Source organism: Megalopta genalis, chromosome 3 (assembly GCF_051020955.1).
Source record: "Megalopta genalis isolate 19385.01 chromosome 3, iyMegGena1_principal, whole genome shotgun sequence".
Taxonomy (NCBI): Eukaryota; Metazoa; Arthropoda; class Insecta; order Hymenoptera; family Halictidae; genus Megalopta; species Megalopta genalis.
This window is the reverse complement of record NC_135015.1, coordinates 22,059,876-22,075,861: the sequence shown is the minus strand read 5'-3', so window position 1 is coordinate 22,075,861 and position 15,986 is coordinate 22,059,876. Positions and strand designations below refer to the sequence as shown.

At 42.8% G+C, this 15,986-nt stretch overlaps 2 protein-coding genes across 2 annotated transcripts; both read right to left on the bottom strand.

The window, feature by feature from the left end:
- Positions 1-120: 120 nt before the first annotated feature.
- Positions 121-9,496, bottom strand: LOC117218949 (transmembrane protease serine 9). Its single transcript, XM_076519475.1, has 15 exons — positions 9,339-9,496; positions 8,772-8,922; positions 8,251-8,500; positions 7,945-8,082; positions 7,488-7,626; positions 6,065-6,223; positions 5,349-5,499; positions 4,545-4,794; positions 4,241-4,378; positions 3,961-4,094; positions 2,435-2,577; positions 1,999-2,149; positions 923-1,172; positions 621-758; positions 121-366 (listed from the first exon to the last, which is right to left on the bottom strand). The coding sequence occupies exons 1-15, from the start codon at positions 9,385-9,387 to the stop codon at positions 226-228; spliced, it is 2,382 nt and encodes a 793-aa protein (XP_076375590.1). The 5' UTR covers positions 9,388-9,496; the 3' UTR covers positions 121-225.
- Positions 9,497-9,714: 218 nt separating this feature from the next.
- Positions 9,715-12,148, bottom strand: LOC117218948 (chymotrypsin-2). Its single transcript, XM_076520314.1, has 5 exons — positions 12,007-12,148; positions 11,329-11,479; positions 10,762-11,011; positions 10,464-10,601; positions 9,715-9,975 (listed from the first exon to the last, which is right to left on the bottom strand). The coding sequence occupies exons 1-5, from the start codon at positions 12,053-12,055 to the stop codon at positions 9,835-9,837; spliced, it is 729 nt and encodes a 242-aa protein (XP_076376429.1). The 5' UTR covers positions 12,056-12,148; the 3' UTR covers positions 9,715-9,834.
- Between the last annotated feature and the right edge of the window lie 3,838 nt (positions 12,149-15,986).

Here is a 15,986-nt window from a genome sequence, read left to right as displayed (position 1 = left end):
GATTCACCGAAACAAGTGCTGGACATTAACAAAAGGTCGTGAATAAAAAGTCATCTTCGACGAGCGAAACCACAATACCGAAGATTTTGACGGACTAAGGGCTTGAGAGAACTCGGATCGTACGTTTAATTATCAGAAGCAAATTAAATTTATTAAAATCACACAACAGAAATAAAGCTATTTAATGAATCCCATATTTGGTTCCCGGTTATCGTTCTCGAGCGTTCACTTCAATTGCTGTTGGATCCAGGGCAGGAAGGAGGATACTCTGGTGAAGACATCTGGGTATCCGATACCGCAAGGGCGACCGAAGGAAACGATACCAACTTGAACTTCGCCGCTGACAAGAGGACCGCCGGAGTCACCCTAAAACGAGAGAAAGAAATCCAATTAGAGAGTATCCACATGCTTCACTCTTATCTCTTCAACGGAGACTTCTATCGACGCAAGCTCGATTCTTTCGTACAAATTGCAACTTAGAATTTGCATCGACGTGTCGTACCGGAACGATAACGAAATCGAACTACGTACATCGACGGACAAACGGTAATGTTTTGCCGAAACTCTAAGGAAATATGAAAACTATTATTTCGCGTATTATTTTGGTAAATTTAACTTACGTGGCACGCTCCCTCCCCGGATTTGGTGAAGGTGCAGATGTGGCTGTCTTTCAAATTCCAGTGAGTTTTCTTGCACTGCGCCTGCGCGTAGATCTTCAAGTCGATTTCCTGGAGATTGTCGGGCACCGATCCTCCGTTCTGCGAACAAAACGATCGGTGAGAGACTGTTCTTCCGTACGAATCGGTCGAATCGTTACGATTTATTCTTCGAGTCGGAATATGCTTCGAGAAAACTTTCCGAATGTATTTAATAAAATTAATTTTAATCATCGGTTTCGATCGATCGAAACATCGATACCGACCCTGGTGGTTCCCCATCCGGTCAAGACTACTCCGGATCCCTCGGGAGCGTCGACAGCGGCCAGTTTGATCGGCTGAACAAGGCTGTTGAAAGCGATAGTCTTCTCCACGCGGATCACGGCTACATCGTTAACGATCAGCATGGAGTTGTAATCGGGATGAGCAGTGATCTTTTCTACCGCGTAGACGGATCCACGGGCGCTAAGTAGGTTGGTTCCAGCTTGGACGGAGACGACGCTCACGTCCTTGATTCTGTGGACATAGAACCTCTCTATGTATACTTTCCGATAACCGAATTCCGATTACCAAACATCGTGGTCAACGATTCTCGGTCGAGTGCACCACGATTCGGATGGATCCGTTCGGTTGAGATAAAACTCTGGTCGTCCGCTTCTTGTACATCCGATACAAAAAATCCCGATCGATCGTTACCACCGATAATCGTTAGACTTCATGACTCGAGACACGTGCATTCGTGACTCGAGTAGACGACAATTAAAATAGCGCGAAGATTAAAAACGTTCAACGCTGCCAATATATTAAGGGAGCACACGGAAGAAAAGCCATATACGTGTATTAGTTTTAGAGGTTTACATCCACTAAAACTGACGCTTTTATATCGAAGTGTGCAGTTCACAAGTGGACAATTTAGATTCCAAAAAGACTAAACGACTGGACTTCGGTTGTAGAAATATCCGTTTTGCAGTTATTGCGGAGATATTTGCAATATTCGGCCAGAGTGGTGTCAATGTCACGAGCAAGACGACGCAAGATGGCTGCCGCTAACAGTTTTTCGTAAATATCGAGAGATTTAGAGCTCGAATCGAAAATTCACAACCGAAGTCGCCGAGATAAGGCATGTACAAAGGCAGTGGAGTGTATTTTCAGTTGATTACTTAGTTAATTAAGACATACGGTTACACTGGACCTGAATTTATTGAAATAGTAGTACAAAAAAGAATGATTGAAATATCGAAGTTATTTTAGAAATTGTCGGAGATACCGAGTACTTTGTTCGACGTAAACGATCGCAGTGTATCGATTGCTACACCGAATTCGTTGTATCGGAAGAACTTACCCAACGACGCAGTGAGCTGCTGTGAGCACGTAGCGGTCGTTGATGATCGATCCACCGCAGAAGTGTCTGCCGTTGTTCTTAAGCGAAACTTGGTACGGGTACTTTCCAGCCGGGGCGTCGTGACCACCCACGATCTGACCCTCGGGGAAGCCTAAATTATCGAAATTCTCGGTTACACTCGCGACAAACTCGTATCTTCTAGGTAAAACGCGAGTAACGTGTTTCCATATATTTTTAGATTTCGAGTCAACTTTTGCCGTTAATTGTAACGTGACAATTTTTTGCTGAGCTAAATAAAATTTTATTATATAAAGATCGGTTGCTCGATGAAAATGCTCGGATAGGAAATTTGTTCTTCTTTTTATTCCATTGGATTTGAATCTTTGGATTTGTTCGCAACCGACGGCGAAGTATTTTTCAAGGATTTTTCACTTACCGTAGACGGTGACCGCCAGGCACAGCGCAAAGATGGCCGGAATGTACATCTTGGCAAGATTCGCAATACTGTAGCTGACGACTCTATCGATCAATTTATATACGCGCCCAAGGCTCAGGTTGGAGCCGATAAGGATAAAGAAGATATTGGATTTTTATCGACGAGACAATCCCCAATTACAAAGAGCAGCGTTCTCCGCGACTCGGAGATTTAATAAATCTGATTGCGAGGATAAGACAGAGTTCGCTGCATCGGGCGACTATCTGATCTTTTTATTTTCAAAGAAGGAAGTAATTGCGTAGGTTGATAACCAGCATGCAGTTTGTACAAGCTTTTAAATAGCCGGCGTACGTGACATTTTTACATTGATAATGCGTACGCGGCGATTGCACGGAAAATATTGGAAACTGATTGGAATTGAAAATTCAGAAGTAGAAGCGGATGCTGTAAATTCTCCCCAATTGTCCTCCAGCTTCTAAAGAAAAATGGACAATTTGGGAAACGAATGGTCGTATCTCCTCGATGTACGAGTATATTGTGAATAATTTATTTAGATTCTAAAATATGTTTCTAAGAGATTGAATACGCAAAGTACAATATATCGTCGATAATCATTTTGCAATTTGAATCGGAAACCTTTCTATTGATTTCATAAAAACAATTTCCCAATATAAATTAAATATGTACAATCGTAATGCGTGAAAGATTTTACTAGATTCAGATAATAAATTCATGTGCAGTCGCTTTCAGTCAGAAGTGACCCGATACTATCGATAATTTAAAGGGTTGATTAAACCTTTATTTCACATTAACATTCGAACATTCTCATTGCTTTCTCATAGCACTTTAGCGGATAATTATTTTATTAACCACTGTAGATTGGAATAATACATCGTTATCAGCCATAAAATATCGGTTCGGTGTCAAAAAATGCATAAGATGACTTTACTTAATTAGTAAAAAAAACTGTAATTTCCTGCGTGGGTAAATGCTGACGCGGAGTCTGAACGCGTTCGATAGCTTCGCAACCTCACCGTAGATGTCACCACTGACACCTTACCAGAAAGAAATATATCTTGCCTTCTCGAACTTAAAAGATTTAATTTATTTAAATGTTATTTTATTTTCATTACGATATCACCTTAAATAGAAATATTTGTTCCACAACCTCTAAAGAAAATATCTTCAAGCTCTCAATAGTTGCAGAATCTGAATCAGATCATTCCAATCGGTTATTCGACCGATGGCGCGACGCGCGGCGTTAGGTTTAGCTTCGATCTTTCATTTTTAAAAGAATACTAATTGCAAATGATAAGTCGTATTCGGCAGACAAATCGTAAATACTGAGAATTTGTTTCATCGTCTGGCGAGGTTGTTGGAGGGTCTAGAAGGGAGCACCAGAGAATTCGGATCAGACGTTTAATTGTCAGATGTTAATGAAATTTATTGCAATCGCATAAGTGAAATTAAGTCGATCAATTTAGTCCGCATTCGATTCCGGGTTGCATTTCTCGAGCGTTCAGTGCAATTGCCTTCGGATCCAGGGCACGAAGGAGGACACCCTGGTGAAGACATCGGGGGACCCAACACCGCAGGGGTGGCCGTAGGAGACGATACCAACTTGAACTCCGTTGTGGACAAGAGGACCGCCGGAGTCACCCTAAAACGAGAGAAAGAAATCCAATTAGAGAAGAGGACTCTTCAACAGCGCTATCAACGAGCACTCGATTCTTCCATACCAATTGCACTTGCAACGAAGGAAAATGGGGGAGAATTTGCTGTATTATTTTGCTAACTTCAACTTACGTTGCACGCACCCTGGCCGTGTCTGGTGAGGGTGCAGATGTGACTGTCTCTCACGTTCGAGTGAGCCTTCTTGCACCGAGCCTGCGAGATGACCTTCAAATTGATTTCCTGGAGATTGTTAGGTATCGATCCTCCAGCCTGTCAACGGAACAAACACAGTGAGCGATCGCGTTCGTCTACGAATCGGTCGAATCTCGTCCCGATCATGCTTCGCGTCGGAATATGCAGCGAGTAAGATTCCAGAATTAATTTCCTGGAATCGATTCGATCATGGGTTTCGACAGATCGGAACAACGATACCAACCCTGGTTCTTCCCCATCCGGATAAGACCACCTTGGCTCCCGTGGCAACCTTGGAAGTGGCCAATTTTATCGCCTTAACCATTTTGTTGAACGCGATAGGCTTGTGCACACGGATCACGGCGACATCGTTAACGAGCTTGGCGGAGTTATAGTTGGGGTGGTGGGTGATCTTTTCTACCGTGTGAACGTGTCCACGGGCGTTAAGATGGGTAGTTCCAGCTTGGACGGTGATGTGTTTCAGATTCTTGATTCTGCGGATACAAAGTCATAGTTGACTAATATCTAAAAAGTCTCGTACGAAAGTTACTTTCGTTCTTATTATCGGGCGATCGCTTCTGCCATTGGTCAGGGTTTTTCGTTGATAACGCGTAAACAAAGTCGACACGATGGAAGAATTGAAAAATGATGGTTTTTCAATTTATCGTCACCCGAGCCTGTACTGAAAATTGAAAAAATGCGTTTCACAGATCTCGGTAACTGCGAGCAATCGAAGATCGCGAGAATCGCGGTTTCACAGTTCTAAAAATGTCCGTTCCGTTTTAAAAGTTGTACGAATACTTTCTACGCCACACAAAACACCGTTCAGTGTTTCTCGCTGATAACTCGTAAACGGAAGCCGCGGATTGCATTTTCGCCAAGGGAAAAGTTACTTCGAACGACCTCGGAAATCACCCCTTTCCGGGCGTTGACATAATTATGAGTTATTGGGATAAAGATTAATGTTAAAGATAGTGAGATCCTTGTATTTGGTATCGAGATTCGGTGTCTATCGATTGCTATGCCACGATGTACCAAAGGGACCTACCCAACGACGCAGTGAGCAGCGGTGAGGATATAGTGATTGTTGACGATCGAGCCACCACAGAAATGTCTGCCGTTTTCCTTAAGCGACACTTGGTACGGGAACTTTCCAGCCGGGGCGTCGTGGCCACCTACGATCTGGGACTCGGGGAAGCCTACATCATAAAGATTAAATTACACTCTCCACTTTTTTATTTGTAAATGTCTGGCATTTTCGATGCTATTTTTCAGGTAAGACGGCCCTTGCGGCCCATCTGCAGGGCACGCGAGCGCTAAACGCGCGTCGACTCGAGTCGAGCAAATTTTGACTCGAAAGTCCGTTACACGGGGTGTGAGAGCGGATTGGTTATTTATGACCACTAAGGATTTTCCGACCCACAGTTTGCGTGTCTTTCGCGGTTTTTTAGTCAGCCGTCTGTGGGCAGCTTACGAGTACACTCGTTGTCTCTAAGCTCTCACGAGCAAGCCTGTATATTAGATCTTGTTTTTCCGTGTGTTCAATAAATATACTTTTACCTAAAATTCTGCCTTTAATTATTTGCAAGCAAATAATCAACATTATTTCATTACTTTCTCTCGCTCTCTCTCTCTCTCTCTCTCTCTCTCTGTCTCTCTCTCTCTCTCTCTCTGTCTCTCTCTCTCTCTCTCTCTCTCTTTTCTGAATGTACGCATCGTTGTTCCAAACTGACAGCGAATTATTTGCAACGATTTTTCACTTACCGTAGACGGTGACCGCCAGGCACAACGCGAAGATGACCGGAGCGTACATCTTGACAAGGTTCGCAAAACTGTAATTGACAATTCTATCGAACGATTTATATACGCGCCCAAGGTCCAGGTTGAGCCGATAACGATCATACAAATTTTGGATTATCAATAAAATAATATCGGATTACGTAAATCAATATGGTCTCCGTTATTCGAGAATTTAGTAACTCCGATTGCGAAGATAGGGCAGAGTTCAATTCGTCGAACGATTATCAAATCTGTTTATTTTAGCCGGAGGATTTAATTATGTAGACCGATAAGCAGCGAACAATTTATACACGGTTTTTAATAGTTCGTCTGTGCGACGAAATTCTAATAATAAATACAAGTGTAGTCAAGGTTTAATTGAACTAATACTTCATATTAACGCTCAAACATCCTCATTACTCTAATGATGCCACTTTAGCGAATAGATCTTTTTATTAACCATTGTAGATCGGTATAAGACTTAGCTATCGGTCATAAAATATCGATTCGGTAACAGAAACTGCACGAGACGATGAACAAATCTAAATAATCGTGTAAATAACTAAATAAGTTGCAATCGAACATGTTCTCAGCATTAATATTTACTGCAATGTTTTTAAAACAAAAAACAGTACGATACGAGTAAATCATAGTTCCGTAGAATTTATTTCACTCGTAGATTAGAAGAAGAAATTGATGAAATCGAACAACTAATGAAATCGAACAATTGATTTACTTAATAAGTAAAAGGAACTGTGATTGCCTGCGTGGGTAAATTCTAACGCGAGAGGCAGAACACGTTCGATAGTTCTCCGTTCTGGCCATAGATGTCACATAGAACACCTTATCAGAAAAAATGTATTTGTGTAGTATATACGTATATCCTTCTAATTTTAATTAGATTCTTTTAAATATAATAATGCCATTTGCAGACATAATATGTAAATACCGATATTACACTGCGTCAAGTGCAAACAGTAATTAAAGCTTATATATTTCATATCCAATAGTTAAAAGAAGAGAAAAACGTTTAAAAATTGTAGCATATTTTAACATTAAATGCCTTCTCTAATTGCCTTCTCTAACTTGATACATTCAATTTGTTTAAATGCCATTTTTTATTTTTATTAGAATATGTACTCAAATAGAGATATTTGTTTAACAATCTCTCAAGAAAAGACTACTAATTGTAAACGATAAGTCATATTCAGCAGGCAAAGCGTTAGTAGACTCAGAATTTGTTTCATTATCTGGCGAGGTTGTCGGAGGGACTAGAAGGGAACATCAGAGAATTCGGATAACACGATTAATTGTCAGAAGTTAATGAAGTTTATTAAAATCGCATAAGCGAAGTAAAGTTAACGAATTTACTTCGCATTCGGTTCCGGGTTTCAGTTCTCGAACGTTCAGTACATTTGCTTTCGGATCCAGGGCACGAAGGAGGACACCCTGGTGAAGACATCGGGAGATCCAACACCGCAGGGACGACCGTAGGAAACGATACCAACTTGGTATCCGTTGCTGACAAGAGGACCGCCGGAGTCACCCTAAAACGAGGGAAAGAAATCCAATTAGAGAAGAACTCCGAGTATCCATATTTTTCACTCTTATCTCTTCGACATTCCCGTCAACGAAGACTTAATTCTTTCGTATCAATTGCACTTAAAATTTGCATCGACATATCATACTGGACCGGTAACAAAATCAAAGTTCGTACATCGTTAAAATATTGACAGATGACGGTAATGTTTTTCCAAAAAACTCATATAAAATATAAAATATATAAAATATAAAATATAAAATATGAAATGTAAAAACTATTTTCTCAAACTATCAACGATATTATCTCGATAACTTCGACTTACATTGCACGCTCCCTGTCCGTATCTGGTGAAGGTACAGATGTGGGTCTCCTTCACGTCCGGGAAGCTATTCTTGCACTGAGTCTGCGAGTAGACCTTCAAGTCAGCTTCCTGCAGCTTGTCGGGTAGCGATCCTCCAGCCTATCAATGGAACAAACACAGTGAGCGATCGCGTTTGCGTACGAATCGGTCGAATCCGTCTCGATTGTGCTTCGAGTAAGAATAAATTGCGAGCAAGATTTCAGAATTTATTTCTCGTAGAATCGACTCCGTCGTTGGTTTCGACCGACGATGAAGATTGATACCAACCCTGGTGGTTCCCCATCCAGACAAGACAACGCTGGTTCCCTCGACAACGTTGAAAGAGGCCAGCTTGATCGATTGAACCAGATTGGTGAACGAAATAGGTCCGTTCACACGGATCACGGCGACGTCGTTGATGATCCTGTCGGAGTCGTAGTCGGGATGATGCGCGATCTCTTCTACCGAGTAGACGTCTCCGTGGCCGCTAAGTAGGTTCGTACCGGCTTGGACGGTGATGGATTTCACACTCCTGAGACTGTGGATATACAACTATTTATGTAGACTTTCTAATAACCGAAGCAAACGTCCTGGTTGAGCAATATCTAAAAAACCCTCGTACAAAAGTTACTAATTACTAGACGACTGATTTCATGCTTTCGCGACTTGAGCCGACGACTTTTGTAACAGCGTAAAGATCGGGAGAATTTAATGCTCTCGTCGCATCGTTCTTGATCTACTAAAGTCACCGAGGATTGTCAAAGTTAGTAAGATCGCTATGTCGACGTCGTTGTACTTAAGGAACCTACTCGGCGACGCAGTGAGCAGCGGTGAGGACGTAGTACTCGCTGATGATTGATCCACCGCAGAAGTGACTGCCGTACATTCGTAGCGACACTTGGTACGGGAACTTGCCAACTGGGGCGTCGTGACCACCCACGATTTGGCCCTCGGGGAAGCCTAAATTATTGAAATTCGGTTACACTCGCGACAAACTCGTATCTTCTAAGCATTATTAATTTTCGCAAGTCCGACGTTACCGTTACAAAAATTCGTCGAGCCACGGAGGCGGGACTGACAACCATGACCGAGGTACAAATAGCATAAACCATCGAAGTTAAGAGTAACGTATTTCCACGTATTTTCAGATTTGAAGTCAACTTGCTGTTTGTTGCAACGTGAAAATTCGTTACAGAGCTGAATACAATTTTATTATAAAAATCAGTTGCTCGATAAAAATGCTCGGAGGCACGAATGTTGTGAACAATAATTTTGTCCAATAGGAAATTTGTTCTTCTTTTTATTCCATTGAATTTGAATCTTTCGATTTGTTCGCAACCGACGAGTGAAGTATATTTCAAGGATTTTTCACTTACCGTAGACGGTGGCCGCCAGGCACAGCGCAATAATGGCCGGAGTGTACATCTTGGCAAGATTCGCAATAATGAAGCTAACAACTCTAGCGGTCAATTTATATACGCGGCCAGGGTTCAGATCGCGCCGATTAGAAGAAACAAGATGTTGAATTTTTATCGATGGAACGATCTCCGATTACAAGGGGCGGTGTTCTCAGCTATCCGAAAATTGAGTACCTACGATTGCGAAGATAAGACAGAGTTTACACCGTCGCACGAGTATCGAATCTTTGTTTAGATCGGAATAGGACTTCGCTATCGGTCGTAAAATATCGAGTCGGTAACAAAAAATGCTCGACGAGATAAAGAAATTTAAATAACCGTGTAAATAATGAAATAGGTTCCAAACGGAATCGAAAAATTCATTCTTTTATTTCCTTAATAACTAAAATAGCACTGAAATTAATTTGATCAATTTGGTCCACGTTTGATTCCGGGTTGCAGTTCTCGAGTGTGTTTACTTCAACTGCTGTTGGATCCAGGGCAAGAAGGAGGACACCCTGGTGAAGACATCGGGGTATCCAACACCGCAGGGACGACCGTAGGAAACGATACCAACTTGAACTCCGTTCTGGACAAGAGGACCGCCGGAGTCACCCTAGAACGAGGGAAAGAAATCCAATTAGAGAAGAACTCCGAGTATCCATATTTCACTCTTATCTCTTCGACATTCCCATCGACGAAGACTTAATTCTTTCGTACCAATTGTGCGCTTAGAATTTGCATCGACGCATCGTACCGGAACGGTAACGAAATCAAACTTCGTATCGATGCATGGCAGACGACGGTAATATTTTTTCAAAAGTCGAAGGAAATTTTGAAAGTATCGCGTTAACTTCTTCGAATCTTCCGAGTACGGTAATGTCTCCCTAACTGACGTTCAGATTGTGCAGAAAAATGGACAATTTGGGAAAGAGGATACGATTGTTCGAGCCTTGCGGTTCGTCTTTTATCGTCAACGATTATAAAAACAAGTTGCAAGGCTCGAACAATCGTATCTCCTCTTCCCAAATTGTCCATTTTTGTGGACAATTCGAGCGTCGATTAGAGAGACGTTACTGTATTATTATCGGAAATTTAACTCACGTGGCACGCTCCCTGTCCGTATTTGGTGAAGGTGCAGATGTGACTCTCTTTCAAGTTCGCGTGGACCCTCTGGCATTGAGCCTGCGAGTATACCTTCAAGTCGATTTCCTGGAGTTGGTTAGGCGTCGGTCCTCCAAGCTGTCGATAGAACAATTGGTAAGCGACCGTTTCTACAAATCGGTTCGGTCGGTCTCGTTAATTCTTCGAGCCAGAATATGCTTCGAGAAACATTTCCGCATTTATCGAATAGAATCGATTTTGCCCGTTGGTTTCGACCGATCGGAACATCGATACCAACCCTGGTGGTTCCCCATCCGGACAAGACTACCGCGGATCCCTCGGCGACGTTGGAAAAGGACAGTCTGATCGACTGAACCAGGCTGCTGTTCGCGATACGCCTGCTCACACGGACCACTCCGACATCGTTGATGATCTTGTTGGAATCGTAGCCGGGGTGATAAGTGACGTTTTCTACCCCGTAGACGACCCCGGAGGCGTTAAGTTGGTTGGTTCCAGCTTGAACGGTGATGGGTCTCACATCCCTGATTCTGTGGGCATATAGCTTTCCTATGTAGACTTTCCGATAACCGAAGTAAAAACATCATGGTTCACTCTAATATCTATCTATAAATTCTCATGTAAAAGTTACTTTCATTCTTATTGTTGGTAGATCGGTTCTGATATGTACATGCAATTTCCACCAATTCGATCGATCGTCGCTGATTACTAGATCGCTGATTTCATGCTTCCATGACTCGAGCCGATGACTTTTGAAATAGTGCAAAGATTAAGAGCATTCGATACTCTCATTGTATTACTTCTAATCTACTAAAGAGTTAAGATAGAACCTTAAGATAGAACCTACCCAACGATGCAGTGAGCAGCGGTGAGGATGTAGCGCTCGTTGATGATCGATCCACCGCAGAAGTGTCTGCCGTTGTTCTTAAGCGAAACTTGGTACGGGTACTTTCCAGCCGGAGCGTCGCGACCACCCACGATCCGAGGATCGAGGAAGCCTAAATTATTGAAATTCGGTTACACTCGCCGCAAAATCATTTCTTCCGAATTCACGCATTATCGATGTTCACTGTTCCGAAATCACAGATATAAAAATCCGTTCAGCCATCGAGACCCGGTTGTCAACCACGACGAGAGACACAGGTAAAACTGGCACAAAGCGTGGGAGGGAAAAAGAAGAATACGTTCACGTATTTTAGCGTTTCCCGCAAATTTTCGTATCGTTTAATCAATTCACTGGTATAATATAAAAAGAGTTATTTGCTCGATAAGTCTTAGAAACTCAAATGGAAGCGTTATTATAAAATATTCTCAGCGACACTTAACATCATTCTTTCATTCTATTCAGTTTGAATGATTTAATTTGTTCGTAATCGACTGCGAATACTCGTGTTATTTTCAACTGACGGATAAATGTTTAATCCATTTGCACTTTACGGTATCGAATGTGTTCGCAAACGACGGTGAACGATTTATTTTATTTTGTAATTAACGGTGAATTATTTGTGCAGTGGTTTTCACCTACCGTGGACGGTGACCGCCAGGCAGAGCGTAAATATGGCCGGAGCGTACATCTTAGAAAGGTTCGCAGTACTGTTGTCGACAACTCTATCGATCTATTTATATACGCGTTTAGGGCTCACGTTGCACCGATAAGGAGAAACAAAATGTTGGATTTTTATCGATGCAACAACCTGCGTTTCTAGTCCGGCGACAAAAGTATAATAACTTCGATTGCAAAGATAAGACGTCACTCCATCGTACGTCATATCGTTTCGTTTTTTTCTTAAAGGAAAAGCAATTACTTCGATAACGAGCATACACTCTGTACGCGTCGTTTGATAGACGTGCGCGACGATTTCGAATTGATAGTAGGTACGCGGCGATTCCTATCGATTGTTTAATCAAGATATTGGAGGGCATAGAGAACCGATATCTGGTATAGTTTTCGTTTTCTTTGCTGTTTCGTGCGATCCAAGAGATATCTTAGACGTTGCGCATATACAGCGACAATTAGAGTCGAGCCGAAGAGAAATGCGGACAGCAAAAAAAACGAATACAATATTAAATGAACCAGCATCTCCCAGCAGCCTCGTAAAATCATCGTAGTTCGAACAAGCCGATTCGAGTAGCTCGAAGATTTTCAAAATTCTCGGAGCGCGATGCTTGCAACGATCGAAGAGACTCGAAATTATCGAAGGCGCGAGAAGATTTATTTCATCGGCCTCTGAAAGATGCCTAGTTTGCTCGTGGACAACAAGATGAGCAAAAAGTTAGTAATGAGTGGAGCAAGCGCTGGGACGGTGTTTGCAAATCGTTAGCGCGGCGGTCCTGCTCGAGATAAGGGTTGAAAGTTCCTGGCCTATCACGCAGGTGCACTGCAAAGTAGAACGAACATTCCTCCAACAATCCTCGCTCTCTTACACGCGACAGAATCTTTTCTATGTTTCGGGGGCATTCCATTCGTCGTTCCGACGTGTTAACAACGGAGCTCTAAATTGGATGAGATCAATGGGAAATAAACGAATAGGTGCAAACAAAAATTCACGGTATCGTAAAGAAAACTGATCGATGGTCCAATTGTAATTGGCAGTTTTCGCAGTTTTAACCCACGCAATTGGCATTAACGTAAACGTTTAAAGCGCTAATTTCGTGAAAATAATTTTTACGATTAGATTGCGGATTTTGTGCGTTCGTATGCAGCTACTTTAACTTGCGATCGATGCGAACAATTTCTATTTAGCAGAAACATCCACCGAAAGCATCGTTTTACAATATTTATACGCGTAATAAATTTATAAATTGTAATAATTTTATTAATAATAATTTTTAGTAATAATTTTTAATAAATTTATAAATGTAATAAAAATACCGTATACATTTATCCGATACATTTTATCGAGGACGGGCTTTTTTCGTAATAGAACTTCAACGGAGATTGCGCCGAAGCGTTTACCGATACTACGAAGAGCCGGTCTTGCTCAATCGGTATCGTTCACACGAGTATTTTTGTTCTTTGTCCTAAATTCACGATCCGTCGCGAGATAATGCCCTAATTAGTCATCTTCGACGCTTGCAAATCGAGAAATCAATTTATTAATCAATTTATCGTTCCGTGCCGCGAGCAAATCGTTTTTCCGATTCGAAAAATATCATTTTCACGAACTCGAGAGAGAACTATGGCGTTCGTGTATCATTTCGGGCGACGGACGCGACTATCTGGCTCGATTAATTCAATTAGATTAGAGAACGTGACTCATGGGATTCTGAACTCTCATAAAACTAGCCGTGCCGATCTTTGAAATTCCGATTCCCCGTATCGATCGAATCGAACGGAGCGACGACAACCGATCGCTGCTTCTTCGTCGGATCTAATAAAAACATTCGTCGGAGTTTCGCCTCAAGTGCGAAAACGTGGCTCCGAATTATCGGTTTAAAAATATATATTCAATTAAATCTATCTGATTCTTGTAGCAAACGACGTCATCGATTACGATCGCTGTTCGCTTCGGTTCTCCAAATTATCGCCTGCTGGAGATCGTTTACCTATTTCCTGCGACGATCTTACGTTCGACGAAACAAACGTTTTGCAGCAACAAACTTTCTCGATTAGATTTTTACTCGAAAAGAATCCACGATACATTCTATCGTTCGCGTTATCAGCGGAACATAATTTAGCGTACCAAAAGTATCCGAATCGTTAAAAAATTATAATTTTCCTTCGCTCTGTCGGAGCAATTCCCTTCTCCCAATCGGTTCCGAATGTAACAAATATAACTCTCTACTGTTCTCGGTAGATTAAATTGTCCACCGTTTCTAACCGTACAATCGCGCGAATTAGTCGGCCGGCAAGTATTAGCTCGCGATCAAAGCCGCGAACGTGTGGCTCGAGGAATTTCATTTCTGATAATTAATAATTACGATACGATGTCCGGCAGGCAATCGGGGATCTCTTAACGTTTAATGGTCGAATTCGACACGACAAGATCTCCGGATCGAAATCTCGAGATAATTTCGTAGCTGCCGGAATGCGATCTCGACGAGATAGACGAAATCACCTTTGCGCGATGCGTAGATCGATAATTAATTCGTGCGAGCTCGCGTATCCGCGCAGATAGTTTGGTGCGCGACTCGAGAGCAGGTATGAATAGAGAGCTTCGAGGGACCCGTAATATCAAACATCAACAGTCTAGCTCGTCGCGTCGTCGCGTCGTCGCGCCCCGTCGCGGCGGAGGACTAATAAGAATTGCGGTGGCAAGTAATTTCGTTCATTGTGTATTCTGCAAATGAACATATCCCGGCGTTCCTGGTAATTCTCCGGGAGCATCCGGGGGGATTTCGCCTCCCCTAGGATCAGAGGAGAAGGCGATTGCGAATAACAAGAACCCTTCATCTGCCACGAGTCTTGATCCTGTTAACGGGATCATCCGAGCACCAACGATAGAACCGGAGAAGGACCGTGAGATCGAACTAAACGCCCTTCGACTTCCCTCCGCGGCCGTGTTGCTTCGAGGTCACCGGATCGATCCATCGGGATCCGAATCTACAGGGTGTCCCAAAAATGTCTCGCGATCCGAAAGCGGCGGGTTCCTCGGATCGTTCGAAGCAACTTCTTCCTTTGCAAAAATTTTCTCCGAGGCACCGTTAACGAGTTATCAACGAAAAACAGTGACCGATGAGAGGCGAGCTCGGCTGACGCGAGGCGACCGAGCCAATGAGCGGAACCGGGCTTTGCGCGCTGGTTGGCTGGGCCGCCTCGCGTCGGCCGTACTCGATTCTTATTGGTCACTGTTTTTCGTCGATAACTCGTTAACGGTGCCTCGGAGAACATTTTTCTAAAGGAAGAAGTTGCTTCGAACGATCCGAGGAACCCGCCATTTCTGGATTGCGAGACATTTTTGGGACACCCTGTATTTTCTCGCTGAAATTATAACGTCGCTCGAGCAGGGTAAATAAAAATGAAACTCGATGAAAAATGTGCGATCCGGGCAGCACGAAAACGGCCGGCAAGAGCGACGATTCGCACGGTGAAATGTCAAACGGGACACGAGGAACTACGAGTAAGAGAATATCCGTAGAACGGTCCGCTAATCAGATTTCCCGGCGTTAGGCCAATTCGTAATGCTCGGTCACCGTATTTACATATGCATATCATTTGTCGTATCGCAGGGGAGGAGGCTCTGTGCCGGTGATATCCCACAGGACTACTCTCCATATATCCAAATCGCATTACCGCGCTGCCTATTTCGTGCTAAGGTACGTCGTGGACGATTTGATATGCGTGCACCATAACCGAGTTAACAATGCGCTATGACAGATGGTGATCCGACCGATTTTGCGGCTCTCTATCGTCGTTCCATCGACGCGTTTCCGGTCTTCGTAGACCAGCAATTCGACCGAATTTCTGCCAGGAGATTATTAGCCTGTTCGCCGAAACCGTTACAAATCATTTCGATTAAACGATATTTCGGTTGAACGATAACTTCTTTAAATACAAAAAAAAAT

What these genes read in the sequence shown, in the direction of transcription:
- LOC117218949 (XM_076519475.1), bottom strand. Translation starts at nt 9,387, where the DNA reads ATGTACACTCCGGCCATTATTGCGCTGTGCCTGGCGGCCACCGTCTAC. An exon ending in CTGGATGGGGAACCACCAGG is followed by an intron (nt 8,083 to 8,250) that starts GTTGGTATCAAT and finishes TTCCATTGATAG; the next exon opens with GCTGGAGGATCGCTACCCGA. An exon ending in GATCCGAAAGCAAATGTACT is followed by an intron (nt 6,224 to 7,487) that starts GAACGTTCGAGA and finishes CCGATATTATTT; the next exon opens with TATTGATAATCCAAAATTTG.
- LOC117218948 (XM_076520314.1), bottom strand. Translation starts at nt 12,055, where the DNA reads ATGTACGCTCCGGCCATATTTACGCTCTGCCTGGCGGTCACCGTCCAC. An exon ending in CCTGGCGGTCACCGTCCACG is followed by an intron (nt 11,480 to 12,006) that starts GTAGGTGAAAAC and finishes TCAATAATTTAG; the next exon opens with GCTTCCTCGATCCTCGGATC. An exon ending in CCGGATGGGGAACCACCAGG is followed by an intron (nt 10,602 to 10,761) that starts GTTGGTATCGAT and finishes TTCTATCGACAG; the next exon opens with CTTGGAGGACCGACGCCTAA.